This window comes from Hesperophylax consimilis, chromosome 25, assembly GCF_061612785.1.
Source record: "Hesperophylax consimilis isolate HC1 chromosome 25, BYU_Hcon_1.0, whole genome shotgun sequence".
Lineage (NCBI taxonomy): Eukaryota > Metazoa > Arthropoda > Insecta > Trichoptera > Limnephilidae > Hesperophylax > Hesperophylax consimilis.
Window position 1 is genome coordinate 14,234,329 of NC_142860.1, and position 15,856 is coordinate 14,250,184.

At 33.1% G+C, this 15,856-nt stretch overlaps 1 protein-coding gene across 2 annotated transcripts; it reads right to left on the reverse strand.

The window, feature by feature from the left end:
- Positions 1–982: 982 nt before the first annotated feature.
- Positions 983–15,375, reverse strand: LOC149411564 (uncharacterized protein C2orf42). Of its 2 annotated transcripts, XM_089646808.1 has the most exons (7): positions 15,348–15,375; positions 14,078–14,451; positions 13,129–13,339; positions 12,356–12,567; positions 9,108–10,489; positions 7,894–8,067; positions 983–7,021 (listed from the first exon to the last, which is right to left on the reverse strand). In XM_089646808.1, exons 2-7 carry the CDS (start codon positions 14,097–14,099, stop codon positions 6,677–6,679), a joined length of 2,346 nt encoding a protein of 781 aa, XP_089502934.1. In that variant the 5' UTR covers positions 14,100–14,451; positions 15,348–15,375; the 3' UTR covers positions 983–6,676. The 2 variants fall into 2 exon arrangements, with proteins under 2 accessions (XP_089502934.1, XP_089502933.1); XM_089646807.1 differs by lacking the exon at positions 15,348–15,375 and having other exon boundaries at positions 14,078–14,761.
- Between the last annotated feature and the right edge of the window lie 481 nt (positions 15,376–15,856).

Here is a 15,856-nt window from a genome sequence, read left to right on the forward strand (position 1 = left end):
ATTATCGGTCTCAAAAATAGAGATATTATATTTATTGAAAGTAGAGAAAAGTTGTGCAACGTCGGGTACACGTCAGCTAGTATTTTTATAAACCTAAAAATATGGGATAAAAAATGAAATCTAGTTGTATGTATTGGCTTTAACCGCAGTAAGCAGTTTATATGTTTCCATATTAACATTTGGAGGTATAATATTAATGTAAATGAATGGCCGAATCAAAAACCGAACACCCAGAAATCACCATTGCTTGAGTGAGTTTGAAGAATGAGATTTGGTAAAGTAGCCCTATAGTGTAGAAAAATATGTCAATGAACTTCTTGCCTTTGTAAAAAAATTTAAATGTGCATTTTAGGAGACTTTTGATGCTGTATGAATGTGGATGAAGTGAAATAGATGTTTTTGTGTGATAGCTGCGTGCAAAAAACAAATAGTTTGTTTTGGTACCAATTTACGTAATTTGGAGTACAGTTTGTTAAAATACCATACACAATACTAGCAAAATGTTTTAGCCTTAAAGAATATTATTGTAGGGATAAAAAATTATAAAACGTCGTAGTCGAAGTATTGCGACTTTGTGAAATGTTCCAAAATACAGGTTTTCCAATAAGAGGTGTTATTTTGAATAGCCCGCTATTTCGGTAGATGTTACTTTTGAAGCTGTCATTTGACAAGTAGAAACTACGCCATTAATAGAAATGGAACGATACACGCTTCAACAACGCATTGAAATTATTAAAATTCACTTGAGTGAATCAAATGCAAATCATCTTGAGTGATGAGGCCCATTTCCACCTCGGTGGCTTTGTCAACAAGCAAAATTGTCACATCCGGGGCTCGGAAAACCCAAGAGTTATTGTTGAAAAGCCTCTCTATCCTCAACGTGTGACTGTCTGGTGCGGTTTATGGTCCGGCGGAGTCATTGGACCTCACTTTTTCGAAAATGAGGCTGGAGCAATAGTTACGGTGAATGGATTGGGCTATCGAGAGATGATTAATGATTTTTTATGGCCGGAATTGGATGGTATTGATCTGTACAACGTTTACTTTCAACAAGACGGCGCTACGTGCCACACAAGCAATGAAACCATTGATCTTTTACGATTGAATATCAAAATAACACCTCTTATTGGAAAACCCTGTATAATATTTTGTCGCGATTAGATTATCGAATTCTTGTATTATTTTTTAATGAAATTGTAGTTTTTTGCATTACCCTTCCAATGGGCTTAAAGTTATTATTCTCCTATAACCTTTGCAAGCCGAGCTCCCGCGACCTAATATATACATCTATAATGTGCAAAATACCATAATCAGAATGTATTATTGTCAGATTACCATACGGATGTACCGGCGCTCAACGGATGGGTACTTTTGACGCTTGAGAAGTTGCACCTTTTTGACGGTAAATGAGTTTTGAGAATAACGGTTCAAATATGGACATGTTTGGATGATGTAGATCACTATAAACTTTCTTTATTCCACTATTTATGTCCTTTTACATGAAATGGCAAAGTCAGTGCCAGCAAGAGAGTTCTGTGAAGGTTTTAGCGCAGTCAAAATAGCAAATGTGCATCAGAACACAATTATTTCAAATACATTTAACTGTCATCAAAAATGTATTAAAATAATACGAGAATCTTGATTAGACACCAGAAAATGTGGATTTTTTTAAACAGAGTGTGATCATTATTTATATAAATAGGTTAGGTTGCCGCTATTCCTGCCGCATTCTTCTTTTCGAATAGGTACCCATTACTTAAATACAGTCTGACATTTAATAGTCGACAAAAAATTAGGGCGCTGCGATCGTTTAAAAGGATATAAATGGCAACACCAAGATGGCTCATAGGACGAACACTAAACATCAAATACCCTTGGTGTTGCCATACTATTGAAAAATTTTATATTTAAATGCCTAACTGTATCGGTGCTCGTATTTTGCTGATAGAATACAATTTCTGTAAGCAGTATCTAAAAACATATAGAATAATCAAGCTATAAAATATTTTACGGGAAATCCATGTGATACGATTGTACCACCCTAGCCAGGAGTACTACTGTCCTGGTGCGACTAGTATACCACCAGGGGGTACTGTATCGAGGAAGGAGATTGGAGCAAATTTTTTTTATTTTATTTGCAATTTAAGTTATTCAAATCATACTTTTTTTTAGAATGATATAATTAAGTAGCTAGTAATAGTGCCAATTTATCAGTATTGTTATTTTATAAAAATTGTTTATTATTAATTAATAAATAATTGTTTTACTTTTTATATATAAAAAGATTTCATTTTAAGATTCATTAAAACACATATTTTGTCTATGAATTTTTTTTTAAATACTAATATACTCTACTAAAATATTATTACATTTATATTCAATTTAACCCTTGGAATACCAACGTGTCCGTAGCGGATTTGCTAGGAACTCACCGCACTTGCCTCGATTTTTTGGTATTTTGTACTCTAAAAAATGCTCCTGGCATACTAAAATATAGTATATTCCCTTGGAAAGGAAATAATGAAAGTTTGTTGTTTCGTCATTTACAAACATATTAATTTTATCTGTGAAAAGACGCTTTTATTCAGATTTTCAAAAGTCATGTTAATAATGATGGTTGGATTATTTGTATAGCGCCGTTTTCGTGAGAAAATCACCTCAAGGGCATGTTATTGTATTTATTTACAAAAAAGCCTCATTTGACTTATTTTATTGTGAAGAATGCTTATTTAGCTGGAAAGTATAATAAAACAAAAGAATATTTTTGTATTATATTTTTTTATAACATTAGATAAAAAAAAAAACATTTCTCTGAATATAATATGTAGCTATCCTGGGACATTGGATAGATACATATACAATTTTAATACTATGTACAAAAACATAAGTTTGCAAAAAACAAGTAAGTTATTACGAAAATAGTCAGCCGACGCATGACGGGCCACTCGGCTTGTATCCTGGCATTCCAAGGGTTAAGAGTAATTAAGATTTGCTTGTTTTTGATGCAAACATAAAAGACAGTATATAAAACATTATTTAAACTGAAGGAAATCGAAAAAAAAAAAAACATTAATTCAATCTATATTATGTCAAATGTGAAAACTAAATAAAAACATCACGAAAATGTCATTAAACCTTTTTTTAATGTATCCGAAAACTAAAAACTGTTTTTAACCCTTTAAATGCTGGAAGGTATTTTGCTCGGATGTACCGACAGGCCGCGAATTTTTTAGCTTTAAAAGAAGCTTCATTTAGATCACTCTAAAGTCGATATAATCTATGAACTGTTACATTATAATTATTACTTCATCTTCTCAATAGATGAAACCGTGGGTTCCATATTTTAGATTTTTCAAATTACAAGTTTGACAAGCAAAATCGTCATATAGAACAGCGTGTTAACGCGCTCATTTTGTATGGCCGGCCTTGTGAGCACGGCTACCTAGAGCGCGTAAACACGCTTAAGGCACACAACTGGTTAAAGGTAATGAAATAGGCTTTTAAATTTTATCATTAGAAATAAACATATCATTTGTAAAGTATAAAAATTTTGAAATCAAACAAAAAAAGTTTTAAAAATGGCTCATCTTGCGTTGTTTCGTCTAAACACTGAACTAAAATTACTGATAGCAAAAAAATACACTGTATTATACGCATTATGGCCACCTCACTTTTTTTCATTTCATATAAAAATAATTAATTAAAAATTTACAAACTTACATAAATTTTTCTCAAATTGCTATTGAAATTTTTTGTTTCATATAGGTGTATATTTTGATTAATCTGTGGTTAACTTCTATATTTGAATTTAAAGCTTGGTGTTTTCTCTTTCTAACACCGTTTAGTTCTTATTTCAAACTATTGCGGGAAGGGAGACAACGATTTGAAAACTGACAAAATTATCCTTAGGAGTCAAGTACCACATTTGACATGTCACAATTCTGCATTCAGCGCCATTTTGATATTGGGTTGGTCACCAAACTGTCGATTCAGCCTGTGAGCATTTATTTAATTTTTGGTGACCATTATGCTTGTCAGCTTAATCAACAACCGATCTAACTATCCAACATAAAATTTGACAAACCAATTTGGTCGAAGATCATCAGTTAATGGGGACCGCTAGCCATGTTTTTAAATGGAACTCTTTGTCAATTCGTGACCAAGTCAAATGTGATGGTCGGTCAACAACTAACCCTAAATATTGATTAACATTTTCACGACATATAATATACAATGCTATTTATTTTTATGTATTGTCAAAACAATAATATTATGGGTAAATTTAATGTTATATATTATTTGTAAATTATTAATTCCTTCCCTTAAAAAATAGTTTTAGCGGCGATAAATACTATCTTTTTCCGTGTGCTTAACTATTATTCATGTTAATTTAGAATTATAATCTAATTTATACTCTGCAACACCAAAACTTACCTTTTTATTACCTACTCCATCCTGTAAATAAATATAAACTCAAAGAAAAATTATATTGGTGTGTAGGTAGGTACATACTTAAAAATATTGCTTTAAAAAGTGACTTTATGAAAAATGCACAAATAATCATTGAAATGGAAAAATAAATGATAAAAGTTGTAGGCTGATTCTAATTAGAATAAATTATTTTTGTAAATACTGATTTTGATGCTGAAATCAAATCTTATTATTTGTGCATTAAGGCGATGCCATACGTAGTAATGCAAAATCATGTGTTTTTGGTTTGAAAATTTGGTCGCCTAGAAATGTTTCAGATGCTTTAAGTAAATGCTGCGAGTAGAATACATCTTGGCCTTCGAAATAATTGAGTGTTTTTTAGATAAGTCTTTTTATAAGCCCAGAAAAAAATATAAAAGGCCTATGAAAACTGCTTTAAAGTTCAAAATCTCCTACTTACGAACCCATTTTCGGTTATGATTTTATTGTATAGTGTGGCAAATTAAGTTATTTATAAAATGATCGAAAAAAAATTAAATATTTATGCCTGAACATCCACAAAATAAAATAAAAGGCACTTTTTGGCCATGTTTTTTTCTTGCATAAATCAAAACAGGCGGATGGTGTTAAGCGGGAATTTAAACCTTATCGCCATCTACGTAAGGCTTGTTATTGATAACGGCTCAATTTAAAATATTACAAGACGTAGTGCATCGCCTTAAAATGAAAAACTACAAATTTTTACTCACCAAAATGAGGTATAAGATTCCAATCATGTTTTTTAATATTTTTTCTACCTTTCTTATCGAAGGCATAAAACAACACGATTTAAAATTCATAATTCTGTCACTTATAATATTGTTTAAACCTTTTTTCGTATGTTGCCATTATAAAAAATTATAATTCATTTTTCTCTGGTGTTGCTTGTGTTAGAAATAAGAACCTTTTTGTCCATGCTTTTTATGTTTTTTTTAGGGCTCATGTGAAGTCTTCCATTATACATATATTTTTGAAGTAAATAAATAACATTATATATTTGTATTATGTTAAGTTATTGGGATCAATTGAAAAAGCGATAGTGATAAAGGGAGGTGCTTAATGTGATTGTTTATTTATCCCTAGTTGGTTATTAGTTTAGTAAGTATTGAAATGTTGAATAAATCACGAATTTAATGATTGGTCTCTTTCATTACAACAAAAACGGGTAAAATAACCATACTTCTGTTCCTAATATGCGCAAATTATTTAAATACCACTTCGTTTCAGCTTAATTACTAGAAGGAACCATTATTTACATTGGGGAAGATGGCAAAAGACGCGTTAAAGCTTTTTTGTTTCAAAGTTCAAAATTTTCCTTGTTTTGATGCCATTTTCAAACATGGCTAGATCAATCTTGTTAGTATGATGTTACGTTTGCCAAAAGGTTCTGCTTCAATCTAAATACCCACAAATTATTTAAATGCCCTAAACTAATAACCTGTTTTTTCCATTTCTATCTCCCCCAGCATAAATAGTTATTTTTTGCAATAATTAAGTTGAAACGAAGTGTTTTTTTCAATAATTTGGGCATAACAAAAACTATTGTTTTAGGATAAACCACCCGTGTTTTTAATAATAATACAAATAGTTCATTTATATACATAGGAGCAGTTTTGTAAAGGTTTACCTTAAGTTTAAAAAGAAGAAGAAAATTCAACCCAAGGTTTGAGTGTGAGAAAACAATATTATTGATTAGATATTATTTCAGTAAATAATAAAAGAAAAAAATGTTTGTAACCTGTAAAAATTGACTGATTGTTAAAATTCACAATATTTAGGAAAGGTAATATAGATATATACACATCAATAAAAGCACATATTTATACATACACATTTTCATGTTATTATTTTATTTTCCAGTTTTTCATACATTCCAGTAATCCGGCACCATATTTTTTTTAGTTTCTACTGTACAGCCATAATATAAGATCTCATTTCAGAATGGTACATTCTCTCAATATCGGCCCTGTGAAAGACCACCATTCAGAAATCGAAAAGTTGCTTGAAATGGCATTATATAACTATATCTGAATAGCCAGGTACATTTTTCCCAACTTGCTTTCCCATGTAGTTACCCTCCCTTCAGTCTCACAATGTACCCAAATCGGAGATGCTATAGTACTATTATTTCTGGGCAGATGGGACTCTTATGCAGTAGTCACAAAACAAATTATAGTATACTAATAGTAGTAAGTTAGAATTTAATTTAATTTTTTGGTACGTAATTATTCTTATGTCCAAATTCAAACTTTAATCTTAACTCTCCCACCTTAGTTTTAGGCAATATATTTGGAATCCATTGTATACAGAATGGGTTAGGTACTTTTTGTTCTGGTGCGGTGTTGCCAACCTTTAAATATGTAAGAAACATTTCACGCGGGGTAATTTTGATCGGTTGGCTATGGTTATTATCATTTAATTTATTTTTGTTTGCTTTGGTTTCTTTCGCCTTTGGTTGATATGATTTTTTCTGCTTGAGACTTGGGTTTTCAATGTGTGTGTAGGTACCATCGGAATTTTGCTTGAAAAATCTTGTGATATCCAATGCGATCTGGAATGAAATATTAAAAACAATTTATTTTTTTAATCTTTATGTTGCCTAAAATTAACTCCTTACGGCCTGAAAAAATTACTTTCCTACTTTTCAGTACCTAAAAAATCACGCATATCTTGCACTTATCTTTGGAAGATACTCATAGTATCGCCCTGGTGAACTATCAGAATCTAAATGTTGTTTGAAATGGCTTTAAAACTGCACAGTTATCTACAAATAACAAAATATACTGTTGTTTTATGCTGATTGATGAGTCAAAGTGCCTTAAAAATAAATTTATTTTTATTGCATAATATTTCACGGGTAAAATTTTCTTAAAACGCCAACATTGGCTTCAGGGATTTGCCAATGTGTGAGGGCTCGCGTATGTCAGTTTCATCACTGTTGACGCAAAACAACACGGAGAAACTCTCTTTCGACCCTTTACCACCGTGGCAGGACTCCCCCTTTAAAGTCAATAGGCCTTTCTAGTTTTCGAAGATTTTCCGCACAGTAAATAGATTGCATGTGCGTACTGCCGTGTTTGACGTCTAACAATCTAATGACTAATGTCAAAAATTTCGAATGTTCCTCTCGTTATTTTAAACCGAGCATATTTACCTACGAAATATGGTTTTTTGTGTTCACATTTTGAAAAATGATTGATCGAGAAAATATTTAGTACAAAATCTGTGTGCTTTAAACGACAAATGCGGTTAAACAATACATGGAGAAACCGTCGATGCAATCTATTTTTTCGAGTTTTTTATGAAATTAATTCAGTGCTGAAAGAAATAAATAACAAATGCGAAAAAACGATTATTCGGTTTACAATCGAGCGAAAATTCACCGTATATCCAATTAAACAATAAAGAAAAACCAAAACTTACATCCGCTGTATCAAAAATCTTCTTGACCTGGAAGACATTAATGATATTCCAAGTGTACATGGTGAACTTGCCTAACGGGACTGCCTTCTTCCTGACAAACTCCGAAGTAATGTTGGGCAAGCGCTTCTTGGTACCGAAATTACTGATCCTCTCTTGGAGACAGTCGAAGAATACCTGAAAACAAAACATGTAAAGTATAAGGTGCAGTTTTGCGGAGTTGTTTCGAGCTACAGGATGCATAGTGAAGATTGCCTGCTGGCCAGTAAAGGACGCCAGAGGAAGAATAATATTGTTTTACAGGGTGGCGCAAAATGACCTACAAGGTTTAAATTCGTTATAACTTTATATTTCAATAATTTTTTTTTTGTCAGAATTTTGCTAACAAGACTTTTGGGGAATTTAATAATTAGATAACGAAAGAATGAACAAAAATCATTGACTCTTTTACGGTTACCAGGGACATCTACGACGAGCGCATTATTTCTTGCAGTGGCAACTTCAATTAACCACCGCGTTCACCGGATTTAATGTGCCTATTTGAAAGAAAGAGGGTACGTCAATAGACCAGCGACCATCCCCAACTGAAAACCATATTACAATGTGTGCAATGAACTCTGTGTGCCATAACACCTGACATAATCTTTCACGTTTAGGTCAATAAAATTCCGTATTTTTATACTGTACTTAAATAAACGTACATACTAAAATATATTATAATTTACTCATAATAAATTCAAACCATGAAGGGTCATTTTCCAACTTCCAAAAGCTAGTATAAGCCGCTTTTCTTCAGATTGATTAAAAAGCAATACATATAGACAGATTTTGGCATTGTTTGCAGCACAAACAGGCAATCTTAACAAACAGATTTCGGTCTTAAAACATAGATGAAAATGCTTTATTTATTCTACCAGTATTACGATGGACAGTGCTCCAAAGAACTAGCACCATTGATCTCTTCACAGATGGGTGACACGTCAAACGCTTGCTCAACAATAAATTTCCACATTAGAATGAGATATGACACAAAACTGCACTATATAAATGCTATGTTATTATTATTGGAATGATTTGCCGGCTTAAGTTTACTTGTTTCTTTCCAAAAAAGAGCCTCCACACAGCATCCCCAAAGAGGTTTCCCCCGGGGCCCATATTATCATTGTTGGACAGGGTGGAAGTATATAAAATAAATAAGAAGTAGAAGAAAACAATACCTGTGGAATGTGAAACACCAGTGCATCTGGTTTACCATTGCACTGATAATGCATGGATTGGTTAACGCTCTCCGTAGCACTGGACAACCAACTTAAAAAACTAAAGTTTGCATCGTATTGAGGACCGGGCTCCTTGCTAACAGCCGACTCATTATTCTCCAGCGTTTTCAATTTCTTCACTGCCTTTTTCTGCACATCCTTATTCGAAGTGAGAAAATATTTAGTTGAATAATTCGACAGATTTATTACATTCGATGGATTAACAATTTCGCTCTTTTCAGGTTCGTTCAATGTAATTATATTAGAAATCATTCCGTTACTACTAGGAAGAAAAGTTTCTGTGGAATTATCAAGATAAATATCGGTATTGTTATCTATATGTACCGTCGGAGTTTGGCTAAAATTAAAATTATTGTTTTCGACGAATTCGAAACATTGGCCATTGTTTAAGTTATCCATAACTGTAAAACTAGATTTGCTCTTATCACAGTTGGTAGTTTTCTTTCTCTTCTTGCAATTCTTAACTAAAATATTAGATTCGCATTGTATATTTGTAAGCAATTCATAGTTGTTGTCTAATGAAAATAACCCTTCATCTGCGTCTGGGATATAAATATTGTGGAATGTGTTTTGTTTGCTCACTTCATTGTCTTGACACATGGAATCATCGTTGTTTAAATTCTCGACTGAATTATCTATAAGTGTACTGTTAAAATTATAACCGGCGCTTTCGTTGCAATCTGAATTTGAGAATGAGTTTGAATCGTTTGCTTTTGTAAACAAGGATTCGTACTGCTCGAGCGATATGATTTTTAATGAGGTGTCGTCACCCGCAACGGTGTAGATATCGTTTGAAAAACTGGGTTTTTGAAGAGCTACTTCTTGAATGTTGATAATTTCACTGTTATTTTGTAGAAAACCCTCGCCGTTATTTAGTTGGTAACTTTGCCCGTTTGTGACGTTGGTTTCAGAACTATCTTCGACGATATCTGACAAACTGATCAAATTTCCGTTGTCTGATAGCAAAATTTGTATGTCTAGCGGTCCTAAAGATGACAGATTCCTTTTATTTGTGTTGAGTAGATTGTCAGCGCTGTTTGCTAGTAAAACATCGCAAGCCTTGACAACTTCGTTGCTGTTGAAATTAGACTTGCATATAATGACATCATTGTTTTGTTGATTCTCTGCCAACAAATCTCTTGGAGAATGCTGAAGATCTGCTTGCAGCTCTATCATGTGTCCGTTGCCATCAGGTAGTTCTATCATCTGCGATACGAAGGGAGAAAGAATGTTCTCTGTCATTTCTTGAGAAGAAATATTCTCAGCCAATTGAATCAGATTATCGTCAGGATTCATACTTGATAGAAAGATATCTTCACCACCTGGAAGAAGTAAATGTTTATGAACTCACTACGAAATTTATTAAAGAGATGCGGTATGTAACAAGGTGTAGCTTATTACTTTTATCAGGGCTGTGTCTATACGTGTTTATGTGTGTGTATACTGGTACTCTTCTGTTATTCTGAGTTTTACGTGACCCGACCGAAGTATTTCTGTTTGTCTGTTTGTACGTCTTATGATATTCTCCCGATTCCTTTGTCCATTCACTCTACATGTCCAAAGTATCTAAGCGACCCTTTCTTAATGTTAAATTAAGCTAGTGTGACCTTCCATTCTTTTTGAATCTGCTTCTTTGTAATACAGTCATTTACATGGTTTTATCGCATTCGTCTGGCAGTTCCATGCCTCCCTACAATAGGGTTGGTATAAAAACTCCATAGTGAACTGCCAGCCTCACCGCTTTTGACAACTTTTTATTAGAGACTACTGCATTCACTGAATTCAGTGAATTAATTAGTGATTAAGAAATCAATTGTCTCGACGAACAACGTCAGATGTGTAAATTGATAAATCTTGTAGGAAAAAATAGTGTTAACTAACTAAACAGTTTTCTTGCAGAGATAAGGATAGAGGATGGACTGCCAAACAACTCGATCTTGGCACACACTCCTTACTTCATTCACATTCATATATTGTCTTATACATGTAATTCTGACTCTTGACAAAGCCTGACTCAAATATTTGGTTCACTTGATCGTGCCATATCATTCTCAGGCGTTCCAGACTTCTACCATTCACATTACCCTATACATATATGTATTGTACTTACACTCCTTTCTTCATTGATTAGCTCTACATGCCCAAACCATCTAAGCGTCCCTTTCTTAATCTTACTCATTACGCTTACATCAGCCTTTGTATTATTTGCAAATATCCACACTTCTCACACTATCATACATGGTTTTATTACACATACACCTTAGGGATCTCATTTCTACAGCATTAAGTCTACTTTAATTCTACTCTTCCAGTTCCTTGCCTCACTGCCATACATCAGGGTAGTTACCAGAACTCTATTATAGGCTGCTTGCTTCGCTTCTTTGGACAATTTTAGTAATAATAGTTGACTAATTTAATAGGGCCGTTTTCGTGAAAAATCAACTCAAGGGAGCTAGTTAAAGCCAATTACACAGCTCTAATGCAACGTTAAAACCACATTGCTTGTTGGGACAATAGAAATTATTGACTAAGCTTAGCGAAGTTCTGGCTTAACTCGACCTTTTTGCACATAAATGGACTTTTTTGTATGAAACAAATTTGTCCTAAAAAACCATAGATATGCCAATATATAGACAGTAAAATTCTCATTCGGAGCCTACTTATTATACTATACACCAATGAAAAACTTTGAAAGTTTATTCCAGAGTTTTTCATTGGTGGAAATAGTTAGGCAAACATTTGACGACACAATATTTCGGTTCAAATTTGCATTTCGTCAATCCGTAAATTTGTATGTTCCGTTTCCAGATGGTGGCCGTTTTAATGGTTCAGTAAATATTCTTTTTTCAAATGTGAAATTGTCATATTTAGAATTTCTTATACGCATTTTTTCAATACTGTTGTACCTACCTGCCTGAAGAAAGTTTGATAAAAGAATTGTTATTGCAATGATGACATTTCTTTGGACAAATTGTATAATTCTATTTAAAATAAAAATAAAGTTACGTAAAATATTTATGGCTTGCAAATAAGTAGGTAGGTATTTAAGTGCCTACTTACAAGTCTTGACATTTAAAATTTTGGTTTCGATTTATTAAATAAGAAAAAAATAAAAACATATTTTTTTGGACACATGGTCAGCAAACTGTTCACAGAACTTACTAGGGTTAATTGTAGTTTATACATACCCAAGTCGCTTTCCTGGAAATTAGGTAGGCCTAAGTTGACATATGTTTTAAATTCTTGAAATAGATTGCGATTGGAGGCAAAAGCGCAAACACACAAATAGAAATGAAGGCAATGCTGCAAAGTTCTCTTCAGATTATTTTCTGTTGTGCCTTTTCGATCCAAGGTTTTTCTCTTCAAATCGTTTCCATTAAAATCACAATTACAAGAATATCTGGGAACAAAATGATAACATTAAATCGAACATTTAGTATTTTGGAAAACTAGGCAACTAAAATTTAAGAAATGCCGTTATATTATCACACTAACATGGAAAATTAAATAAAATAAACTACTGAAAAATGTGTCGTGTTTTATTACATTTTTAACAGTTGAATAGATATTTCAAAGTTCCGTACTCCTCACTAACACAAAGTGGGGACTGTCTACATTGTTCTGTTTTCTGAAATAAAAAAAACTGACACTGTGCTGTTTGTGACTTATACCCATGACATAAACCGTTTTAGTAATTTTTCACGCAGTTATTGACTTTACCCACAGAGGCGGTGTTCAAAATTAAGTACTTTGACGAGTCTAAAAATGTTTTTACCAAAAATGGTAGTGATTTTTTTCTCCACGGCGACGACACACAAGCATATCGATACAGCCAGGCAAAAACTACCAATTTTATTATTGATTATATTTATATCATATTCTATTTATTTTACTTAAATATATGCATAAATTTAAAATACATTTTATGTAATAAATTAATATTTTGATGTTGTTTACTTACGGTGCATTATTTTTACCAGATATGAAAAAAGAAATATGCAAATATCCCAGATGGTGTTTCTTGGTAATGGGGGTTCGCACCACCATGACCCGAGGCCCTACCCTCTGCACCAGGGGGCATGTGGCGTCGGAGTTCAGCTTCCGAATCTCCTGTTGCATGCGCTCATTTATTGTCAGCATGTTGAACACGGATTGCTTTATGTTCAGCGACTCTGAAAGAAAGAATAATGAATTCAAGTAATTTTTTTTTTAATGAATTTTCTATTTCTAACTTTTAATGTCGATTTCATTGTTAAAATAATTTTCAAACTTTGCATTTTTCAAAGACCGCCAAAACAATTGAAATCTGGCAGGGTACGCGTGACGTCATTCGTACCTCGGGTCAGTATGAAATCAACAAATCCCAATTAAAATATTAAGAAAGATTTTCAAAAAACATGAATTGTTTTGAAATAATTTGTATACCGCAGTGGTGAATCATGTGCTAGTCTACGCAGCGCAACGTTGCACAAAGTTAGTCTGCATTCTTAATGCACGCGGCCGGCTTCTTCATTCCCTAATTTTGCCTGAACTTTTCATTCCTATGGTACCTACCTGTATGAAGAAAGTTTGAAAAAAAAAAATGTCATTGAGATAGTGACATTTCTGTGAACGAATAGTATAATTTGACAATAGAAATAAAAAATGTTACATACAATATTATATGGTTCGTAATTAAGTACCTACTTACAAATTTTAATTTATTAATAAGAGAAAATTAGAAAAATACTTTGTTGTATGCGAGGTTTACTGTTCACAGAACTACTAAAAAACATATAAATATCCTAATAAAATGTAAAATACAAATACATAAATAACGTAAGCGAAGAGAAATAAATAATAATAGAGCGCACTTCACAATGGCGCTATACAAATTATCCAATCATTATTTAAGATGTAACAATATTTACCTGCAACAGTGGAGCAATTCATGGCTGCCTCAATATGTGTACAGCGAGGCAATTTACTAGGCGCATCAGTCGAATTGGAAATTGTCGAGCGAACACAAAACGTAAAACTACATCTTGCAGACACTACAGTCAAACTTAATTTGGAGTTACTTTGACTATTTTGAATTTTATTTACTTCTACAAAAGCCCTATAATCCGGTCCTTTATTCCTCACTCTAACACTTACGCATTTCGGCGAGGCAAAATTTGTTATTATTTGGCATGATTCAACTGGAGATATTTTGCCGTTTGCTTTAGGTTTTAATGGATGATTACATTTCTTATTTCCGCACACGTTAGCTCTGTAGCCGTTGAAATGTTCGCATTGTGGACATCTGCGGATACTTTTCATGGTATAACGCGGCAAGTCGGAAAACATTTTCATTAAATAAATCTATAACTAATTGAAAGTTTTCAAATTAATAAAAATCATAAATGATTACACTCATTAGTTAATTATTTATTGTCTTATTATTAATTTCTCAGAATTCATTTTTCGCTCTTCGGTTTGTTTTGACATAATTTTGACGTTATTGCAAATGTTGCCAAATGTGAAAAATCAAAAAATTACAATTATTGACCGGAACACTACTTTGGCAGCATTGCCACCTCAATTTTTAAAATAAGCCCGTCGTCCCACGGGTCGGTAAGCAATATAAACCGAGTGATATAAGACCCTGCGCAGAAAATTAAGTTCATTATAGTTAGGCAACGGTCTGCAGCGCAGTTTTATGTGGAACTTTTCTGCACAGGGTCTTAGAGCATTTGGTTTATGACGGTTGCTTACCGATCCATCGTGCTAAGTCTAGAAGTTACCCGAAATGGAAGCAAAGTTGAAACAGAAAATTTTTCACCCTTGGATTGGCTAGAAATACCAGAATTTTCAACACAAAAATAACAGATAAGACAAATATGATTGGTAATTATTTACCTAACCACCGTACTTTTAGTCGCGGATTTTAAAGAAAATTACACCTTGTTTCACCAATTACTACAATAAACAACTATTTACGTGCACAAAATAGGTGTTTAGGTTCTTAATTTGGGTTAGTTAGATAATCTCTACGTATTTAGATTGACTTTCGAAAGTGTTTAAACAGGACCAAATTACGGCGCGTAACGCCGCTTGCAGATGCTTCGTTCCTTTCCTGTAATTCGTGGCTTGGCTCGCGGAAATTTTGTCGTAGCTCTCATATCACAGATTCAGAACAATACAAACTCAGAATAGTACATTTTCAGCACACTTTTTGCAGATTCACTGTTACTATGTTACTAATAGACACGGGCCAAAACTTGCCTTCAAGTGTATGGCTGTTCAAGCTTGTCAAAACCATAGACAATAAATATTTAGAACGTAGGTACCTACTTTTGGAGAGAGGTTTATTTATGGTCGACAGAGATGGGAGTAGCGCCTACTGCGGCAAATCAGCGAACTAAACTTAGGGGCGGAAGCATTTGAATGTGATGCAACAGTTTATTGTAATACTGGTTGATACTATATCACAATTACTATAGTACTGTACTTATGTCATGGGGGATATTTCAATAATGAAAAAAATGTACCTTAATAATTTTATTTGTATAATAATGTAAAATATGGAAGTGCCTACCCTCCCAAATAAAGACTCCATTGAAATGCTTTGAGTAAGTATATCAGACCAGTTCGAGTATCAGGGCTCTACAGAAGCCCAAGTTAATCTAAGATACCTAGAAAAAATTAATACTTGGCTTCAATCAAAT